This window comes from Argopecten irradians, chromosome 2 (assembly GCF_041381155.1).
Source record: "Argopecten irradians isolate NY chromosome 2, Ai_NY, whole genome shotgun sequence".
NCBI classification, from domain to species: domain Eukaryota; kingdom Metazoa; phylum Mollusca; class Bivalvia; order Pectinida; family Pectinidae; genus Argopecten; species Argopecten irradians.
In genome coordinates, this window is record NC_091135.1 from 40430371 (window position 1) to 40453291 (window position 22921).

General features: G+C 37.7%; 1 protein-coding gene across 2 annotated transcripts; it reads left to right on the forward strand.

Annotated features, from left to right (window-relative positions):
* Positions 1-1374: 1374 nt before the first annotated feature.
* Positions 1375-22422, forward strand: LOC138315479 (BTB/POZ domain-containing protein kctd15-like). Of its 2 annotated transcripts, XM_069256530.1 has the most exons (3): positions 1375-2794; positions 4714-5062; positions 20334-22422. In XM_069256530.1, exons 2-3 carry the CDS (start codon positions 4893-4895, stop codon positions 20977-20979), a joined length of 816 nt encoding a protein of 271 aa, XP_069112631.1. In that variant the 5' UTR covers positions 1375-2794; positions 4714-4892; the 3' UTR covers positions 20980-22422. The 2 variants fall into 2 exon arrangements, with proteins under 2 accessions (XP_069112631.1, XP_069112633.1); XM_069256532.1 differs by lacking the exons at positions 1375-2794; positions 4714-5062 and adding an exon at positions 15703-16254.
* The last annotated feature ends 499 nt before the right edge of the window (positions 22423-22921 follow it).

The following is a 22921-nucleotide window of genomic DNA, read 5'->3' on the forward strand; positions in this document are numbered from 1 at the left end:
TAGAGAAAAGATCCATCTTTCCTTTGTCAGATATAGATCATTCTTTGGTGGGCGCCAAGATCCCTCTGGGATCTCTTGTTTCCGTAACCATGGAAGCATTGCTGAAAATATCATATTTTTGTACCAGGTTCGTTTCCGGAGCATAACTCTAAAACCAGAAGAGATATTTCCACGAAACTTCATAGACACATTGGTCTTATGGTCTAGTAGTGCCTTTTGCTATTTTAAGGTTTTCACTTCTTGCACTTTTTTCTGTAACCATGGAAACACTGCTGAAAATGGCAGATTTTTGTGTAAGAATCGTTTCCGGAGCACACCTCTAAAACTAGCAGAGATATTTCCATGAAACTTCATAGACCCATTGTTCTTATGGTCTAGTAGTGCCTTTTGCTATTTTTTGGTTTTCATTTTTTGCACTTTTTCCGTAACCATGGAAACATTGCTGAAAATATCATATTTTTGTACCAGGTTCGTTTCCGCAGCATAACTGGAAAACCGGTATATGCACGGAACTTCATAGACACATTCTTTTTATGGTCTAGTAGTACCTAGGTTTTCATTTTTTGCACTTTTTCCGTTACCATGGAAACATTGCTGAAAATATCATGGTAAATGTTACTTTGCAAAACTCCATCCATCTTTGTGTATATAGTCTAATATAAATGTCAAGGCTGTATACCTGATTCAACAATTGCAGCCCCACTCTACTTGAATTATACTCCATCTTTCTTTAGCTCAACTTCCTTTTTCCTGTTTTTTTTTCATACACATAAGTCTCCACAATCAAACTTACTTCAGCTTTGATATCTCCATTGGCGGGGGATCTGAATGACTATGTCCTTGTTGCCTTAATAAAAAGTCCATACATGTAATTGAAGACTCTTCAGCTATAGCTAAAGCAATCGGGCTAAGAGTGAAGACAAATAGTATTTATGAGGAGAGCAATAGTGAATAATTTATTGATTCAAAACTATTGAAAACAAAATAAAATAAGAATTCTAGCTATGATAAACTTACTGACCGCTAGTGGAGGAGGATTCACGTTCAAGACTTCACAGTCTATACTGTATTCCAAGAGTAGCTTCCCTTTCAATAAAAATTAAATTGTATTCTTGACCCACATGGAACTGAATATTATTGGCTTGTACTCCATGTTTCATAGGGATTGGAGATATTTTTTTCTTATTTTCATAGCGGCTATTAATAGCAGAAGCCATCTACATATCTCCTCTGAAGATATGTAGATAGCTTCTGCTATTCAGTCACTATGAAAATTAGAAAAATACATTAAATCAATATATTTACATTAGAAGAATTTATGAAAATAAAGATTATTGAAAGGTTTCTATATTATATTTAAAATTATGACACCCATATACGACGAGAAACGAGATTTAATAGCTGGATGACAAAGTCGGTCCACAACGTCACGTTTTCAAGAATCCGCCTCCCGGTCGACTTTTTTTCATAATGAGGTAAAAACGGTATAAAGTTAGTATATAGATAATCCAAAATAAAAAGCCAAAATAAATTCAAAGGAAAATCAAAATCATTTCTATGGAATATATATTCAGTCGCTATAGGGCCTTCTTCAGTCTTCAGACTTTTTGTTTTTTTTTGCAAATGACAAACGATCAAAAAGAAATATAGTTTCAATAAGTGTTGATTGATTTATTACAGTAAACTTTAGTTGATTCTATATCTAAAAACAACACATTAAAATATTGGCGTGATATTTGAAATCAGCTGATGTCGAGATACCGCGAGCAGACTAAATATAGGCAGGTTTAGCGGACTAGTCCACTGGGACCCGGAATTTCCTATTCTGCTATCAGAGTTACTTCCCTTAGAAGTTAAATTTGTACCTCATTGGCTAATCAAACATCTTTTCAATGAGGGTTACTATTTTAGTGTAGATCCTGAAATCTAGCTTTTCCGTTTGTGATATTTTAAAAATAAAAGTTGATGGCAAATTAATACCAAATAATATATGATATCACATTACATTTCTTCCATATATTCGTGATTTTGTAAAACCAAAATATGGTCCTAACAAGAGATTTCAGGATAATAGTTATCTAAATCCCCGGTTCAAATATCTGCATATAACTGATCCTGTGGTCACTATCTTCTGGGTCTAAATCGTATTACGAGAATGTACCAATTTGACATAAAACCTTATAACAAATCACCAGACATTGTATCCAAACATATTTTTACTTGATGTTTTATCAAACTCAAATTGGAAATTACGCTTTCAGTAGGATTTATTTATCTAATTATTACGAAGCTCCAGTTGTCGCCAATTAAGGATATAGTATTTCTGCATGAATATGTTGTTATTTCCGCTTGTTTGCTTGTGGTGGTGACTTTCAATATCGATACCAGTAAACGGGTAATAAAATATATAACCGTTATCAATTAGTCATTTATGTGTGTTAAGTTCAAAGGTTAAATACCAGGCTTCCATTATATGCCTTTTTCCTATCTAATTTGAGTTTGATATTAGCGCACGATGGCGCCTCTCGCAGCATCTGTTCCGTTGCTATGGAGAAGCGCCTCGGGCACATCACTTTCCTACCACGCCAGTGTTTGTTATAGTCGAGGCCGACAGCGAGCTCCGATCTCGCGCGAAATAGAAACATGGCCTGAGGGTACGTACCCGCGAGTTAAATCCCACTGAAAGGCTGTCTAAGCTCATTTACGAAGGGAAAGCCGACGAGAGGTGTTACTGTCCTTGTTCCCAAACTAGACCAGTGTGTATCTCCAGTGAAAATACAGCCAAATTTATAAGGTAGGTTACGTTTTATATACTATATCAGAAATTACAGCACGTTGTATTCGACACTTGGTTTAGCGTGTGAACAGTCAAAAAGAAGCCAGTCTACTACACATATATATATTCATTCGCTGAAGTCATGCACGATTGATTTTTCTTGTATAGTTCTGTATTTGAATGGCTGTACACCGGTTGTATACATGTGTATCGTATATAAATTTAATTCTTTCACGACATGAAAAAGATATGTTTTTATACGTTTGTTTTTTGTCTAATGACACTGATTTCTCATCAAATGTTATATATGTTTTTGGTTATGGTAAAGTCAGAAACGTCCCGTTTACGTTCTAAATGACACCTATTAGAATGTCCTCACAATATACTTTCGTCAGCTTACCCGGAATATCTATGCCCGTGGGGTAGATTAATACTTGTGTTAGTTATTTGTCACCTTGGAAGTGTTACCTCGTCAAACAAGGGCTCTATCACCGCGTTGCGCCTATCTCGGTACTAAAGGGCCCCGGTCTATTTTGCGCACGTGGTCTGGGCATCATGTCATGCGCCAAAACGACGTGCACGTGTGTTCAAATTATTCGTTAGTCTTTACGGTCAAACGTTGGACCACAGTTATCACGGTTAATAAAAGCAAAGAAATAATCTGACTTGTCACTTAAAGTACATATTGGCAGCTTTTCTCATATTTATTTTTACGCTTTAATGTTAGAAGAGAAGAGAGGTATATCGATATGATTGTTTCATTCGTCTTCAGTGTATCTATCATCGTCATTTACAAGTACCAGGTCATTCATTAATGTTCCAATTCCAATCAAGCCAAATTTATTTGTGTTTTGGTGATATATGTGTCAGAATTTTTAAAACTATACTAGCTCGGTGACTGGTAGGAGAAGTTGTCTGTTCTCTTGGAGCTATTGGTCGTTGCTCCGTGTTTTTTCTCATGAAACTTTTCAGATTTTACCCACCGCCAAAATACGACGCGTCTGCTTTTTACCTGTACTATTTTAGTATGTGAAATAATGACTCTGGGACATTATTTGTAATAACCCAAGTTTGTTATCTCAAGAATGTTTAGATTTACGATTCAAGTGTTCTGAGATTTGTGTAATAGCTCATGTTTGCTCTAGCCTTTTGATGTCTGTTAGTTACATTAGAACATGTCTTAATAATGGGCAGATTTAAAAACTTATCGTCGCTGTGTTTATTTGAATTGATATGGAGCAATCATTGTAATTTTTTGAAGGAGATATGGCCGCGGGTTTCCTTTGTAATTGTAGAGGTCGATTGATTTGCCCCTCCCGCAAAAAGGGGGATGAATTTTTGGAAGCTAAATTAATTATTGCAGCAAAGAATCGACTGGTTATTAATCTAGTCATGTTTCTTCGTCGTGCACTACCGTTGCACTTGTTTACTAATTACGTTGGAAGTTTTAATCAAGTTGTGGTAGACTGTAAACTATATAAATTTTTTAAATGTTGGAATCGTGTGTATCGTTTGGTAGTTATTAATTGTGTATAACCATGGGGTATGACTGTGTACTGGCAAAGGCTTAGTCTGCCTGCAGTGAAACTCGGTTTCTCATTAACAATAAATAACCCCCTCTGGCAACCCGCAGGTGTTTCTGAAATGTCGCCATATTAGAACGCCTCTGGGCATGACCGGAACTTCGACATAACTGGCGGCAGGCTGAATTCTCTTTAGTGTTGAACCTTGTAATTACCCGCGGGGGTTGGTATGGGGCTGTGTAGCTTTCATCAAGATACAACAACACAAAGGACTTGGCCTATACGTTGTGATCATTTATTTGTCCCAATGTATTGTTCGAGTGAAGTTTTGTGTAGATATAGTACGGTGTAAACATATGTATAGTCATCGGGGTGCCAAACTTCATCAATAGGTGTTAATTTGTTCCATTGTAGGTCAGACAAGGCTAATCTCAATGCCAGCGTTCAACTTAAAGACAATCTAACAATAATCTCCATGTAACGCCGGGAGTACAGAAGCTTTGCCTATTGCGAAAGGGGAGATAAAACATTCAGTGGAACAAGTATAAGAGAGACTTAACGCTGGACTAAAAGTCAACACCAACGGCAGGACAATGTCCTCTCCTCACACACCAGTCGCTTCTCCCCCAATATCTCAGAACGGACACGCATTTTCCAAAATTTCCGGAGTTCCGTGTCCAGCGACGCCGACCCGCTACACGGCGCCCGTCCACATTGACGTCGGAGGAGTTATATATACGTCATCACTGGAAACGCTCACAAAGTAAGTACTTCTCGTCACGGATATTTACTGAAAGACATAGTGTCACTTATACTCATCATTTTCTAATAACGACACTTCTTTACATTACTAAACACCACGCGAGACGCCTATGAACCGGGAATAAAAACCGTTTTTCTCAACAAATACTGTCTTATCGAGTCAAACGAAACACCATTGTAAAGTTATTAATTTCATGACGTATATTACTTGCTTTAAAGACGGAATATTAGAGGATATGTCTTAATTTTCGTTAAAAAAGATCGACAGTTCATGAATGACGGCCCCGCTTCAGAATAAGACGGTAACCATCGCACCCGCATGCTACATCAAAGGCTGCGCCGGGATATCAAGAAAATCATCGTCGCCCAACGTCACGGTCAGTGCACAAACACAAAAGCGCCTGCCTTGGACTTCCCCAAAACCCAGTGTGACTTATCCTTCTCATATACGTCCTTGCTTATACTCATCATTTTCTAATAACGACATCATCCTTGTTAATATTTTTCTGACAAGCGTTAAACTTACAACGTTCAATCGGGCGCTTAATTTAGAGTATACTGTGCAATGTAGATGATTTTGAGAAGCAAACCTTAATAGCAGAAGCTGAGAATGAATAATTCATAAGTTTCCATTAAACTAAATAACATCCATAGCCTTGGATTTTATAAGCGTTTACACGTTTCAAAAATTTTGCAACTAATCGTTATTACATAGTCACTGATTTGCTTATTTGTTAACGATGCATCTAAGCATAAGCTGCATGTATCTTTTAATGCCATTTTTTGTCTAGATAACGATGTAAGGTGAATTTGCAGACAACTCGTAATATTGCGCGCTAGTGCAAAGCGCGCACAATGAAATTATTGTCCAAAAAACTATTACATCTATATTTACATTAGTTGCTATTAGAAATAGTTTAATGCTTACATTACACATTATTAAGCTATAACATCCGGATCATGATTGAAGTCCAATTGGCTTCGTAGGATTTAATAGTACATGTAATAGTACAAGTAAATGTAAAATCCGCATCCATATGCGGTATCTGCATGATTCGGCTACAGAACATAGCCCTAGATGCTTAGTTATACTAAATGGAACGGTTAAGAATATGAGGTTATTAATATGGATTAAATCAACATGTGCCGACATCTTTCTAACGGAATAGGAAATTGGTCAGTTGAATCAAATCAATATAATACCCTTTTAATAGCCGAGAACATTTAAGGATGAAGTACCTGGTACCCAAGTTGTAGGAGTACCCAAAGATAAACCATCGAACTACAGTCTGAACCTTACGATTATCACACATGAGTAACGAACTTAATACCAAGAGATGGATGCCTCACTAATATACTCAGGACTCGGGACCATCGCTACAATCATATCGAGACTCGTCAGTTTTGATGTATAATTATATAAGACCGTTTTATATGTGGATACGAAGGATAGGGATATTCTACCCGAGATATCACAAAATGTTGTAAAACCCGTGACTTTATGCTTGAAGGATAGAGAAAATTGTGCGATATTTTAAATGCTCAACCATCCTAGATTCTGGAAAGAACACATTAAGTTTACCAAGAAAATAATAATGTTGTTGACGCCGTGACGTGAAAAGGCTGTATTGCATGGGTAGCCATGTAATACAGCCTCAGGCGACATGAGTGTATTGTATTATACCAGTCAGTGTTACACCCGTAGGTAGGTAGGTATGTATGGCAAGCCAAGTTACTTTTTATTCTATTAATTCCGATATCGGAATCAGAAATTTAATTCCGATATCGGAATCAGAAATTTAATTTCGATATCGGAATTAATAGAATAAAAAGTAACTTGGCTTGCCATACATACCTACCTACCTACGGAAGGTAGATATCGGAATTAAATTTCTGATTAATTTCCGAGATATCAAAAACAGAATATCCGATAACGGAATTAGAATTTCCGATATCAGATTAAGATTTCCATATCAGAATTAGAATTTCAGATATCAGGAATTAAAAGCAATTTCCGATATTAGAAATAGAATTTCCGATATTGGAAATTTAATTTTCGATATCGGCAATAGAATTTCCGTTATCGGGAAATATAATACCCATATCGGAATTAGAATTTCCGGTATCGTGAACTCGGAATAAAAAGTAACTTGACTTGCCATAGGTATGAGAGAAACATTTTTTTCCGAATCGTATCAAAAGTATGAATTGTAACATTGGTGTAATGTCATTGTTGTGATGTTGGTATGAAGTATGACATTGATGTTTGTGATGTTGGTATGAAGTATGACATTGATGTGATGTTGGTATGAAGTATGACATTGATGTGATGTTGGTATGAAGTATGACATTGATGTGATGTTGGTATGAAGTATGACATTGATGTGATGTTGGTATGAAGTATGACATTGATGTGATGTTGGTATGAAGTATGACATTGATGTGATGTTGGTATGAAGTATGACATTGATGTGATGTTGGTATGAAGTATGACATTGTTGTGATGTTGGTATGAAGTATGACATTGATGTGATGTTGGTATGAAGTATGACATTGTTGTGATGTTGGTATGAAGTATGACATTGATGTGATGTTGGTATGAAGTATGACATTGATGTGATGTTGGTATGTATGACATTGATGTGATGTTGGTATATGACATTGATGTGATGTTGGTATGAAGTATGACATTGATGTGATGTTGGTATGAAGTATGACATTGTTGTGATGTTGGTATGAAGTATGACATTGTTGTGATGTTGGTATGAAGTATGACATTGTTGATGTTGGTATGAAGTATGACATTGATGTGATGTTGGTATGAAGTATGACATGATTGTTGTGATGTTGGTATGAAGTATGACATTGATGTGATGTTGGTATGAAGTATGACATTGATGTGATGTTGGTATGAAGTATGACATTGATGTGATGTTGGTATGAAGTATGACATTGATGTGATGTTGGTATGAAGTATGACATTGATGTGATGTTGGTATGAAGTATGACATTGATGTGATGTTGGTATGAAGTATGACATTGATGTGATGTTGGTATGAAGTATGACATTGATGTGATGTTGGTATGAAGTATGACATTGATGTGATGTTGGTATGAAGTATGACATTGATGTGATGTTGGTATGAAGTATGACATTGATGTGATGTTGGTATGAAGTATGACATTGATGTGATGTTGGTATGAAGTATGACATTGATGTGATGTTGGTATGAAGTATGACATTGTTGTGATGTTGGTATGAAGTATGACATTGATGTGATGTTGGTATGAAGTATGACATTGATGTGATGTTGGTATGAAGTATGACATTGATGTGATGTTGGTATGAAGTATGACATTGATGTGATGTTGGTATGAAGTATGACATTGATGTGATGTTGGTATGAAGTATGACATTGATGTGATGTTGTATGTATGAATGTATGAATTATTGTGATGTTGGTATGAAGTATGACATTGATGTGATGTTGGTATGAAGTATGACATTGATGTGATGTTGGTATGAAGTATGACATTGATGTGAGTTGGTATGAAGTATGTTGAATTGATGTGATGTTGGTATGAAGTATGACATTGATGTGATGTTGGTATGAAGTATGACATTGATGTGATGTTGGTATGAAGTATGACATTGATGTGATGTTGGTATGAAGTATGACATTGATGTGATGTTGGTATGAAGTATGACATTGATGTGATGTTGGTATGAAGTATGACATTGATGTGATGTTGGTATGAAGTATGACATTGTTGTGATGTTGGTATGAAGTATGACATTGATGTGATGTTGGTATGAAGTATGACATTGATGTGATGTTGGTATGAAGTATGACATTGATGTGATGTTGGTATGAAGTATGACATTGATGTGATGTTGGTATGAAGTATGACATTGTGTGATGTGGTATGAAGTATGACATTGATGTGATGTTGGTATGAAGTATGACATTGATGTGTATGAAGTTGGTATGAAGTATGACATTGATGTGATGTTGGTATGAAGTATGACATTGATGTGAGTTGGTATGAAGTATGACATGATGTGATGTTGGTATGAAGTATGACATTGATGTGATGTTGGTATGAAGTATGACATTGATGTGATGTTGGTATGATTGACTTATGTGATGTTGGTATGAAGTATGACATTGATGTGATGTTGGTATGAAGTATGACATTGATGTGATGTTGGTATGAAGTATGACATTGATGTGATGTTGGTATGAAGTATGACATTGATGTGATGTTGGTATGAAGTATGACATTGATGTGATGTTGGTATGAAGTATGACATTGATGTGAATTGTAACATTGGTGTAATGACATTGTTGTGATGTTGGTATGAAGTATGACATTGATGTGATGTTGGTATGAAGTATGACATTGATGTGATGTTGGTATGAAGTATGACATTGATGTGATGTTGGTATGAAGTATGACATTGATGTGATGTTGGTATGAAGTATGACATTGATGTGATGTTGGTATGAAGTATGACATCGATAGGTGCTTTTTTTGGTGTCTTGTGCGACATCGATATGATGTTGCTATGCAGAAAGATGCCGATGTGATGACGTGAATAAATGATATTTTGCGTTAACTAATTCATTTCCTTGACCTGCTTCAAACCGAAAGTGAATCACTTTGATCAGGTTAGTCGTGCAGAGGATACGGTTATGTACCCATGTGATTGTAAAACTAGGGATTAGATTAGGTCTTGTATGTAATACCCCATTGAGTATTGGACTATATAGGCTAGCCCGCGGTCATCGCATTGTGTTCGCCAGCATAAATCGAGTAAGGCCCAATACCGTCTTTACAAACTGGTCAAGGTTCAGATCGAACTGAATATTATGTTGGTTATTTGACGATATCTTTGTAAATGACCGAGACATAAATTATATAATATAAAAGATAGGAGTATCCGTTGAGAAAGGTCATGTTTAATAGGTTAGCATTCTGCTTTTCAAAAGTTTACTCTGTCGTGTACCGGTATCCGTTTTCGTTGACGTAGCAAAAATAGTAATTTCACGGATGCAAACATAATTAATTTGTATGAAAATGAGGAGGGGGATAAGACGTACTTTCAAAGCCATAAAGAGTAAAGACACGAACAATTTTCGGTTACCAAAAAAGGATTCATTCTTGATTTCGCATTTCTTTATTGTTCACAATGCCATAACCTCCAAATGACTTCATATTTGATGTATCCTAACAACAATTATGTACTCTTGTTTATGTATCTTTTCTCTTCCTGTAGCTGTTTTCTTTTAACTTCTCAACTGACTCTTAGTGACTTGAGTTGATCTTTCGCCATTGCGAAGAGGTTCCAGGTTCTGTTCCCGGGCCGTGTCACACCCTAGTCCATAAACAAGCTTATTAAAGTAAATGTTGCTAGCAACACACGTCCCCTGCCATCAATTACATTTTCTATTTCTATAGCAGGTTATATGCTTAGCGATGCTATCATTGTATGAAGCACTAATTCTTTTGATGTGATGTATTCTCAAGTTATCACCCGGAAATTTAAATTTGTGTAACTATCTATTTTTAGTAATAGTGACCTTTTTAGTTGACCTTTTGACCCCAAATTCAATTCTAAGCTGTATTCTCTCTTATCTTACCATTGTGTAAATTTTGATGAAAAATTGTTGATCTGTTCAGAAGTTATCGTCTGGAAACTAAAATTCGTGTAACAATCTATTTTTAGTTACAGTGACCTTTAATCTGTAGTTTACCTTTTGACCCCAAATTCAATCCCAATCTTTGCTATCTCCTATGTTACCATTGCATGTGTTCTCAAGGTATCATCTGGAAATTTAAATTTGTGTAACAATGTATTTTTAGTAACAGTGACCTTTGTAGTTGACCCATCCCAAGCTATGCTACCTCCTGTTACCATTGTATGAAGTTTGAACAGATTTCTTTGACGTGTTCTCAAGGTATCACCCGAGAATTAAAATTTGTGTAACAATCTATTTTAGTAACAGTGACTTTTTGAGTTGACATTTTGACCCCAAATTCAATCCCAAACTGTATTTTCCCATATGTTACCACTGTGTGAAGTTTCTTCAAAATCTCTCTATTCGGTCTAGATCTCTACTCTCTAGCTCTCTGGAAACCAAATCCGGACAGATAGACGGACAGAAAGACAGACAGACGGGACCAAACAAGTCCCCCCTGGTTTTACCGGCTGGGGACCAATAAAGCGGGAGTGGGAGGACTGGTTCGTTCGTTGTCAGTATAATGTGTCGAGTTAGGTGTGCAGGTTGGTGTCTTTTCCGACCCGCTTCAGTGAGATAAAACTAAAAGTGAGAGAGTTTTTCTATTAATACAAAGAAACACAATACTTATAGCCACCCAAAACAGACTAACATTCCTATCTGCGACAGGAAATTGCATACAGGGAGAGACCGCACTTTAATGACCATAGCTCTGACAAAATAAAACCAACAAATTAACCACGCATTTGATGAATGAACGTGCATTTGAATGTGTGAATTAAATGTGTCATATAAATATTGAAAATGTAACTGACTGCCATAAGATAGACTTTGAAATGTGGTTGTTAAAAAAACCTCATATTTTTGTGATGATAATGACAGGGATAGTGTTCGTATCAATAAGTCATTGTAACGTACCTGACAATATAATCTAAAGCAAAATCGACAAGATGGAGGAAAAAAAGTAAAAAGTGGACTTGTTTGCCCTTAAATATTACACTTAAAGTTACGAAAAATAATTTGTTTTATATCATTCATCAAAATACTAAAATAAAAAGCAAAAAAAAATAGGAAAGTTGAAACTACTTTGTTCCACCCCTGTAGGTGAATTACGTATGTATATGTAGACTGTGTATATATCCCTTCACAGTTTGGTAGTTTCTCCGCCGAATGTCTGGGTGTTATATTTCTGGATAATAATGTCTGTGCGTTGCCCTAGGCAGTTTTTCAAAATAATTATGATCCTTTTTAGCCTCGGCTCATGCTTATTCCTTCCACTTGATAAAAGCTTTAAAGACTTGGCTGAACCCGCCGACTATACCGTAGACGTAGCCCCGGGCTAAACACATTTCTACTGGTTTTCAATCATTTGACAGGGCCTGATCGCGGCCATGGTTCTTTTAGAAAATTAATAACAAGAATGTAATCTGGCCACTCGCTCCTTTAGACTTGTCCGTGTCGCTACTAATATAATAAATAGCCATGCTGTTTTAGATAATTCAAAAATATACAAGGTGAGAGATGTACGACACTTGACAATGAGGAATAGTTCTACAATCACCTCGTTTTCAATGACCAGTGATACGTAATGCGATGACGTCAATCGGCTGCCGTGATACCCGACTGTAGACATCGTTCGGATCTGTGATACCCGACTGTAGACATCGTTCGCTTCTGCGATCGTTCGACTTCTGCGATACCCGACTGTAGACATCGTTCGGATCTGTAATACCCGACTGTAGACATCGTTCGGTTTCCGTGATACCCGACTGTAGACATCGTTCGGCTTCTGTGATACCCGATTGCAGACAATTTGACTATCGTGGACACAACTTGCTGCCGTTTTATCCTACTGTAGACACAACTCCGCTACTGTCACGTGTATACAACTCGCTGCCGTTTTACCCGACAATACACACAATTTAACCCGGCTTCCGTGATACTTGATGATCGGATACAGAAATTACCACTTTTATAAACTAAGTATTGTGCGTCTCGGCCAGGGAATAGAACCAGACCAGAGTCTTCATCACATGGGTAAACGATCAACTAATTTTCAAGAGTGAGGCGATGACATGGGAGACATTGTTAACATAGGGATCCGAGAATTAGTTTCTATATATTTCCTAGAGTTCCTATACCATTTTAGACACGTTTTAGGTCTAGACAAAGACTATTTGTACTCTACATATATGCTGTATTAAAGGAGAAGGATGGAAATCACGCTGTGACGAAAAATAAACCCTACCTGGCTTTATCGACCAAAACATATTTCTAATGAGTTGTCACAAAAACAGTTACTACCACTGGAAAGGTCGAGAAATTTTCCTTTAAAACCATCCTACACTATAGTAGTGTATCGTCAGTAAGCCAAAAGTATCTCATTTTCAACAAATTTGACAAAGTCGTTCACAATCTTATTAAAATACATATCCTTCTTATCACCCTGTTTTGGCCCTGCAGGTAGGGCGTTAGAATTGTACCTGCTGCCCCTATTGCATGATCGTTAAAGGCGACTAAATTTAGGATCTTATCTTTTCTCTTCTTCCTAACTGACTTTATCTTTCCTAATGCCTCCATTGGCACCGCCTCACTTTTGGCCTTGAGTTGAGCGTTCGCCCCTGTGAGGAAGGCTCTGGGTTCTGTCCCCTGGCTGAGACACACCAAAGTCTATAAAAGTGGTAGTTTCTGCTCCTGCTTAGCGTTCAGCATACAGGGAGTGGGACGACTGGTTCGCCCGTTGTCAGTATAATGTGACCGGGTGGGGTGTGTTGCTTGGTGTCTTAGGCGGCATGCTTCAGTGATATAGCACTATAAAAAGGGCAACAGTTCCACTATACAAGAAGACACAACACGAACATACCGCAGTCTCCCAGTACACTTACCTCGCACAACATACACGCAACACACCGCATACATGGGAGGCCGTCCTTACATGACCATAGCTGTTAATAGGACGTTAATAAATCAAACAAACAAACAAACAAATTATCACCCTGTAAGTATCTGACAACATCTCACATGGGGTCACGTTCTGGTGACCTTTATACACTCTTCGTTACAATTTCACTTTGTACTACATTTTTGTAATCCTGCAGGTAGTGCTATTCGTAAAAATGGCTACTAAAATTATGATATTTTCTTTTCTCTTCTTCCTAACTACCATCCTTCCTAACGTCTCCCAGCTCTGGGTTCTGTCCCCTGGCCGAGACACACCCAAGTCTTTAAAATGATAGTTCCTGCTCCGCTTAGCGCTCAGCATACAGGCGACTGGTTCGCCAGTTGTCAGTATAATGTGACCGGGTGGGGTGTGTTGCTTGGTGTCTTCGGCGGCATGCTTAGGTGATATAGCACTATAAAAAAGGCAACAAGAGTTCCACTTACAAGCGGACACAACACGAACATACCGCAGTCGCCCAAAACACGCGCCACGCACTACACACACGCTACACAACGCATACATGGGAGACCGTCCTTACATGACCCTGACTGTTAATAGGACGTTAATGAATCTAACAAACAAAAAACTTCGTTAACGGAAAACGACATTTTGTCCCAGTCCATGTATACATTTAGCTATATTGTGCTCTTTGGGCGAAATTGATTCCGACAGCTCTTGCAAACGTCCCTAAAATTCAATACTAAGATTTTGGAAGTAGCAATTTGATTGGCCAATTCGAAAGGTCACAAGAATGCGTCCCAATATGGGATGTTGTCATATACTTACGGAGTGACGATAAGGATATTATGTATATTAATCGGATTGAGTCATCTACAATGGGGTTTGTAAAATGGCTGTGGCACATTGACGGAATGCGTCGAACATAGACGACGATTTACCACGAAAAGAGCGAAGTTATTTTTTCAGTCATGCAATTAGATTACATGCAAATGTGGTACCGCAAGTTTCCTTGTAGTCCTGCAGGTAGGGCGGCAGAATTGTACTTGCTGCCCCTATTGCATGATATCGTAAAAGGCGAGTAAATTTAGAATTTTATTTTTCTCTTTCTGATTTGACTTTCCCCACGTCTCCCTTGACACACATTTGGCCTCGGGTTAAGTGCTCGCCCGTGTGAGGAAGACCGGTCGAGACACACTGCAGTCTATAAATGTGGTAGTTTCTGCCCCAGCGTAAAGGTTTGGCAGTTTTAAGTATATTGATACCGGGAAGGATGTGTTGTTAGGTGGTATGCTTCAGCGAGATAACACTTTAAGAAGGCCAAGAGTTCCAGTATTACAAGGAAACATAACACGAATATATCGCAGCCTCCCAAATCCATCCATACACACATCACTACTCATTGCCCACATGGGAGGACGTCCTGAAAATGGCCCTGGCTGTTAATAGGACGTTTATGTAATAAACCAGACCAAACCGCAAGTTCGTTCTGCTGTGGTATAGCATGTGTAAAGTAAGAATTACCGAATTTTTAACTACGTCCATACAACGTCCAAAATAAGTCTATGAGGTCCTAATGTATATAAACTAACTAATTCTAATGTCCCTGTGATTAGCAAGAAATTCAGCTAGGTAGAAGAGAAAAATAATATCCCAAATTTAGTTGCCTTTTACCATTATGCAGTGATGTTAACAGGTACGATTCGAACGCCTTACCTTTATGGCAGCATTTAATCCCGCTATTGTGATATATAAATTAGCAGACTATGGGGCCAATAATCATAGTGTGAAATAGGCTTTTGTCGTTCTACTGCTGACGGAACATGCGTTTTTGGTTCGATTCAAGGTAAGCAACGCTTGATCACGCCGCGGCCTCTGGTTCGAATCCTGGCCGGGACACTCCGACTCGGCACTCACCTCAATATCGTTCAATCTCAACGTTTCACGTATCTAATGTCGCGAGAATGGAAATGCGTCATTTCCTGTACCATGATAAACGTGTGACGACATACTGCGTGACTTTGAATTCCAATGCACTTTTTCACATGTAAGGTTTTTTTTCTGTACTAACTATGTGTGCCTAGACTGAGGAGATTACACCAGCTCGTGAGAAACGCCGACGACAATGGCGGAGTGATTGGACTGGTAATATGTGGTCTGTGTATTTGGATACCTATCGAGTTGTGTGCCTGTAACCTTTTAATACAGTCTCGAATGTAAACAATCCCCCGCCCGGAGCTGAGATTTTGAAGCAAGAATAATTAGACGGAAATCCTACACACAGAATGGCCAAGAGCTTCATACGTTCTCATTTCTAAATGAAAATCTACCTGCCGGAGGCTCTGCTTCTTCAGTTAAAATGCAATTCGCTGAAAACATTGATTTTAGTGCCAGTCTTGCCCCAGGCTGCAGGATAAAGATTTTAATTGGAGCGCGTATGACGGTGAAAGGTTTGGATAGAATTATAGCCGAGGGAATCACTTTTAAGAAGCAGCGATAATAGCCCGGAGCCGGCTTAATGAGACACTTGGTGTCGTACCAGCCGATAAAGTAAATTTCTCTATGTACAGACTTCCCGATACTCTGTGAACCCAAGTCAAATGCTGGCACCATTTAAATACCCCCGTAAACAAATTTGGGAATTTTTGGGATTAAATATTTAATTCTTACACCCCGCAGGCTTAATTGTGTGAATATTTTTGACATGAGATGTCAAGGGAAAAGGGCGTAATTAGTTTTATAAGGACCTTACGACTCTCCAGAAAAAATATCAGATAATTTGATTGTATTTTTATTAAATATTAAAGCAATATCAATGATGACTTCGGGAAGGATTTAATTCCGTAATACGTTCCGTGTATATCTCGTTGTCCCGTTGGTGTAGTATTGACTTTATCAAATTGTTAGGTTTTAGATTTTGGATAAAACCAGTGACAGACAATGCCGTAGAAATTTACGAGTTGATAAATCAGCTCCAAGTGGTTATATATATATATATATATATCAGATCAAAATGCATTTAGTTATTACGTGTAAAGTTAAAATATAAGGCTAAAATGCGCAATCTCAAACCTGCACGTAGAGAATTGGCGTCTAGCCATTGCAAATAAATTTATAAAACTAAATTGCTAGCATGGTCTTAGTTGTCGGAAAAGGTGTCATGTAGTCACCTAAAATAGAGAAATACCGTTCGTAGAAAGGAGTTATTCATTCTGTAAGTATAAGGTTTTGAGTGCTTGTTACAAGGCGCGAATTTTAAACGTCCAAATACTACAGAGTACACGAAATAAGGGTTATCGATGGCAATATTATTGGATTGACTGATAAGGATGGAATAAAACGATGTACAGAGACAAATTCTAAGGATAACCAGCATTCATCTGTCATACACTTTGTAGCGGGTATAGTGTGACCTTAATGCCAATGAAAAGCACGTAATACAATGGAAAGCTCACGATACTTCCTATCGTCATCATCTCGCTTTAGTGTAATTTGTTCCATGCTGGTAAGAGTTGTAGTTGGTGCTTCCATTGTACGATCATTACAGACAAGAATGGCTTGGAGTATCTTTGCAAATTTCAAACTTTATTTCGTCTCTTTAAAAATACGGTGTACAGAGAAATGTATTTGCAATATTCAACAAATGCAACGTAGAAGGAGGGAAAATTATATAACTTTTTAAACAGAATTTTGATGAATTACATAAACTCAGGGCATTCATTTGACCCTTGACTTTACACCGTCAAATCACACATACTGTCACATAGACATGTGCTTCAAACTCTCAAGAGTCAAATATGATTTTTTGTAGTCAAAAACATACTCTCAGGGGTCTACTGGACGCCCTTAAATTTCTTGATAATTTTATATTCGTAGAGTTCATAAGCTGTAAAACTTAATAATTAGTTTGGTATCGTGTACTTAGTACCTATTCACATATAACTTTCAAAATTTTCAAAGGTCAAAAAGGACACTTCAATAATGTTCATCACCAATATCATTGGCATCACAAATCCACATAATAAGGACAAATTCTTCGTCATTGCTTCTCTTCAATATCAATGAGCCTTGAGCTATGGAAGATTAGTTATTACTTGTGTCTTGGTTTTGTGTAGTATTCTGTATGCGTCCTATTGATACAGATTCTCCTTAGAGAAGGATTGTTTACGTCTAATGACATCTCCTTGGTGCGGTTTGGGTTATTACGGTTAACGTCCTTTTAACAGTCATTGTCATAAAGAGCAAGGGCGGCCTCTCATGTGTACATTGTGTTGCGGTGTGTGAAAGTCTGTACGTTTTGGGGGGCTGTGGCATATTGTGTTGTGTCTCTTTGTAGTAGTGGAACTCTTGACTCTTTTTACTGCTATCTCATTGAAGCATGCCACCGAAGATATCGAACACGCACACCCCGACCGGCTACATTATACTGACGACGGGCAAACCTGTCATTACACTTCCTTTATGCTGAGCAGTAACTACCTCCTGTATAGACTATGGTAAGTCTCGGCCAGAGGACATAATCCAGAGTCTTCCCCACAGGGACGAACACTCAACTCGAGGCCAAAAGTGAGGCGGGGATATGGTGAGCTGTTAGGAAGAGAAGATCCTATCCTAAATTTAGTCGCCTTTCCCAACATCAGGAAGAAGTGAAAAGATGATATCCTAAATTTAGTCGCCTTTTACACTCGTGCAATAGGTTCAGCGGGTACAATTCTAACTGTTCTGAATATATCTTTGACAATAGAGAAAGTTGTATTAGCTCAATAAAATGATCATTGCCGTGAGTATAATCGATCTTGACCTAAACTACCAATGATCGTTGAGAAGAGCCATGAAACTTATTTTGCCCTGCAGTCGTGAACTATTTTTTCGGCTGTTATCCAAAATAGCCAAGGAACACATGGCGTCTGAGACATTACAATACCTAATAAGATTATTCTTACCCTGTTTTTAGAGGATCTGACAACATCTCATATGGGGCCACGTACTGATGACCTTTCTAGTCGCTGTACTTAAATCCAGATGTGTTTTCTCCGTCTGGCTACTTTTACTGAACGTCATTTCGTCACAGTATACATATACATGTAGCTATGATGTGCTCTTTGGGCGAAATGACTACATGGGAAATTTATTCCGACAGTTCTTTCTTACTATTTCGTCCCCTTTAAGAAATTTTGAGGTGGCAATTTGATTGGTCAAATGAAAGGTTCATCGGACTGTTAATCCATATGGGATATTGGTAGATCCTTTATGAAACATGAAACAGAACGAAAATAAGGATTGTAAATCATAATCAGAGTGTCGACCCTGCAGCTAGTGATTTAGAATTGTACCTGCTATCTTTATTGCAGGATCGTAAAAAGGCGACTAAATTTAGGATATTATCTTTTCTTTACTTCCTAACATTGACACCGCATCTCTTTTGGCCTTCTGTGGAAGGCTCGCCCTTGTGAGGTAGGCTCTGGGTTCTGTCCTTTGACCAAGACAAACCATAGTCTATAAAAGTGGTATTTACTGCTCTTGCTTAGCGCTCAGCATTATGGGAGGACGACTGGCTCGCTGTTGTCAGTATAATGTGACCGGGTGGGGTGTGTTGCTTAGTGTCTTTGGCAGCATTCTTCAGTGACAGCACTCAGTGACATAGCACTATAAAAAGAGCAAGCGTTCCATTACACAAGAAGACTCAACACGAACACACCGCAGTCTCCCAAAACACGCGCCTCGCACTACACACACGCTACACACCGCATACATGGGGGGCCGTCCTTACATAACCCTGACTGTTAATAGGACGTTAATTATATCAAACAACAATCAGATGGTACATTACTTAGTACTTGTATAGCTTATATTGGTAGTTTTCTTCATTCAAGTATATTGTTTGTTACGCTATTGCTTTTCATGAGAAATTGATGTTCTAGCACTAACTTATCGTTCATTCTCCACTAATTTGCATGTTTTTAGAAATAAAAACATAAAATATGAAAATTGAAAACAAAGGTCTTGTGTATTGTCATTTGTTTGGCAGATATATCTACTTTTTTAAATCCAAAAGGGATGGCTCCTATCTTTACCCATAGAAAAGTTATAATTGTTACAGTCAACCATCATATTTTGGTAAATAACAGATACGTGACTTTTTTAAAATGAATTAAATTGAGGTTTGTCATTAGAAATGCCACAAAATATACACTTTAACTGAATTTTTGCTTTGGTTTTGGACTTTTCTTTCCATTCAAAGCCATTTGTTCGTCTCGAAAACAACTTGTCTTTACCAATTGCAGTTATGAAAAGTTCATTTGTGAATATTGGTTTGTATTCTATATACCCAATACGCCTATATTACTTATGAGAAAAAGCGCCATGAAAGGACGTCATACTGGCGAAATTTAGCTTTGATGGAAAACGATATCGGAGAATGTGTCATATATGTTGGAGCCTTTTTGGTTTCGGATACGTTACCAGAGCTGCTGTAAGCCAGGGGCTCTAGCTCTAAGCATTGTACGTGTATTGAAATCAAAGACATCAAAGAGTTTTGTTAGGACAGATAATGCACGTGTATCGATTGTGAATTGTACCTTGGGGACTGTTCCACTAATACTAACTACATCTTTTGTTTGCCTCCACAGATGCCCAGAGTCCAAACTAGCTCGCATGTTCAATGGCAACATTCCTATCATTTTGGACAGCCTCAAGCAACACTACTTCATTGATCGAGATGGCAAAATGTTCCGATACATCCTCAACTATCTCCGATCCTCACGACTGATGCTGCCCGAGGGCTTTCGAGAGTACGACCAACTCATTGAGGAGGCCCGATACTATGACCTACATGGTATCGTTAGGGAAGTGGAGATACTGCGCCGATGCAAAAACATCAAAACAGAGAAATCGGAAGTAGGAAGTTCGGTTAGTGCGCAGAAGCAGCACCAGCCACAGCAGTTGCGCAATGGCGAATTTTCCGACTGCATTGCCGTAAGCATCAGTCCCGATCTTGGGGAAAGGATTTCCCTGAGTGCTGAAAAACATCTTCTAGAAGAAGTTTTCCCTGAGCTAACATCAGCTTTAATGGACTCGAGGAACTCCGGATTTAATCTTGATAATCGCTACGTAATCCGCTTCCCTGTCAATGGTTTCTGTAAATTGAACTCGATTCAAGTCCTACAGCGACTGTTCAACCACCGATTTCTGGTTCACGCTTCCACGGGAGGAGGCGTCGAAGGCCAGCAGTTCACAGAGTACTTGTTCCTTCGAACCAACTGTAAACTGTTGTAAGGAAATGTCTTAAGCAAACATCACGCATGTTCAAACGGATACAGATTGTTCAAACGTATACAGATGTACAATGCCAAGTTATTTGTATGCTTTTTGTAAATAAACATGTTGTATTGCTATTCATTCAACGGAAAAGATAAGGTCACACTAGCTCTAATAATATTTTTACGGACGGCACAAAGATCGACCATTGCTAGTGAAGTTCGAAATGGCGGACATAGAATTACTTCTTTTAAACATTGTGTTTAGAAAATCAAACCGAATGCTGGACAATTGATACTCGGATGTTCGTGATGTTTGTGCAGTTTTGGACCGGAAACTACAATTCTTGATACCGTTCAGAAGAGACGACCGGAAGTACGTTATGATTCCGAAACTGTTGCCCTGGTCTTTTGACTGATGATAGTCCCATTTTTGTGCAAGACTTTGTTTGTTAATGATATGTTATGCGTTTGTAGAAAGTGGCACATTATCAATCACTGTTGATAGGCTGTCCTATTGTAATTATAATGTTTCTGCTACCTATACGCACGTTTTGATGACGCAATATTGTTTTGAGTCGTATTGCGCAAGACGTGGCATTGTTCTAAAGCACTTACCTACAAACAGTTGCTTATCCTTACCGTAGGACTGTTCAGTGCTGTTGTTCTTTTTTATCCCTTGCGAAACGCATTTGCAGGTGATATTGTTTTGGGCTCTGTTCATCCGTCCGAGATGCTTTTCCGGTCTATAATTTCAAAGCCGTTCGACTCAACTTTTTTTTCTGTGGGTATAAGTTAATACTCTGGTTGCCTGTTATCTGGGCATTTGAAATTTTTGTGTTTTTAAATCGAATCCAAAAAAGCACCAATCAAATATGTTCTACATACAAATAATATACTACTGAGAGATGCGGGGGATATTGCAATGCTTTAAGGCATATTGTTTTTGTTAGTGAAATGATTTTGAGAATATGTTCTGTTTGCAATTTATTTTCTTGGCTGAATAACAATGAAGTCTGAAGAAATCTTAAAACAAAATAAGAATGTACCATTGCATTATGATAGGTAAAATCTCGACCGTTTACATTTTATCAGTGCATACATTATACAGTTATTGCCCTGGTGTGAGGGAGACATGAAGACTTGTTTCCCGAGATAAATTATTTTCCTCAGGGCGTTGTCCGAGGGAATCATGATTTATCAAGAGGGAAATGTATCATATTTTTGTTTGCGCCACACAAAATTCTTGTGCTTGACCAAAGGTTCATCACTCTTACTGTATATTAAATGACAAATTAATAATATAACAGATAATTAGCTAATTACTAATGTCATTGTTATGGTTAGTTTCGTCTTAATTGTGTACATGGAGCCGATGCCAAGTATTTTAATTGAATTTGAATCATGAAATCCATTTAATTTTACTTCTATTTGAATGTGCCATTAAAATGAATAAATTTCTTATCTTTGTTTTGTTATTATTATTCAGTTAGATTGTTCAGCGTGAACCTAGTCGTCCGATCATATCTTTACCAAATGAAAAATTATAGAGATCTAGTAAAGGTATGTAGTTAAAGCCATAATTATGCAATTAATTGCAGCTGTCTGTCCCATTCTGAAGATGTAGTAACTGAAAGGTTTGAATGGAAAGCAATAGCAATATCATTAGTGTTACCTTTGAGATGATACCGAGACAACGCCTCCTCAGGATCATATAAAGACATGTCCTTATCCATCGATTCTTAAAATAATAATATCTTATTGATCGGTTTTGCCTCCAAAAGAATTACTTTATTTTTAAGATCTTTTTAGTCAACACAAAGAATATTTTAAAGCAAATTAAGGTTTTTTTAACAAGCAAGAAAACGAAACTTTCAGAGACATCGTTATCATTTAATTGATTGTATACATCAAGTTTCCACAGGTAACAAGCAGATTGTCTTAAACACGAGTTAAATTTG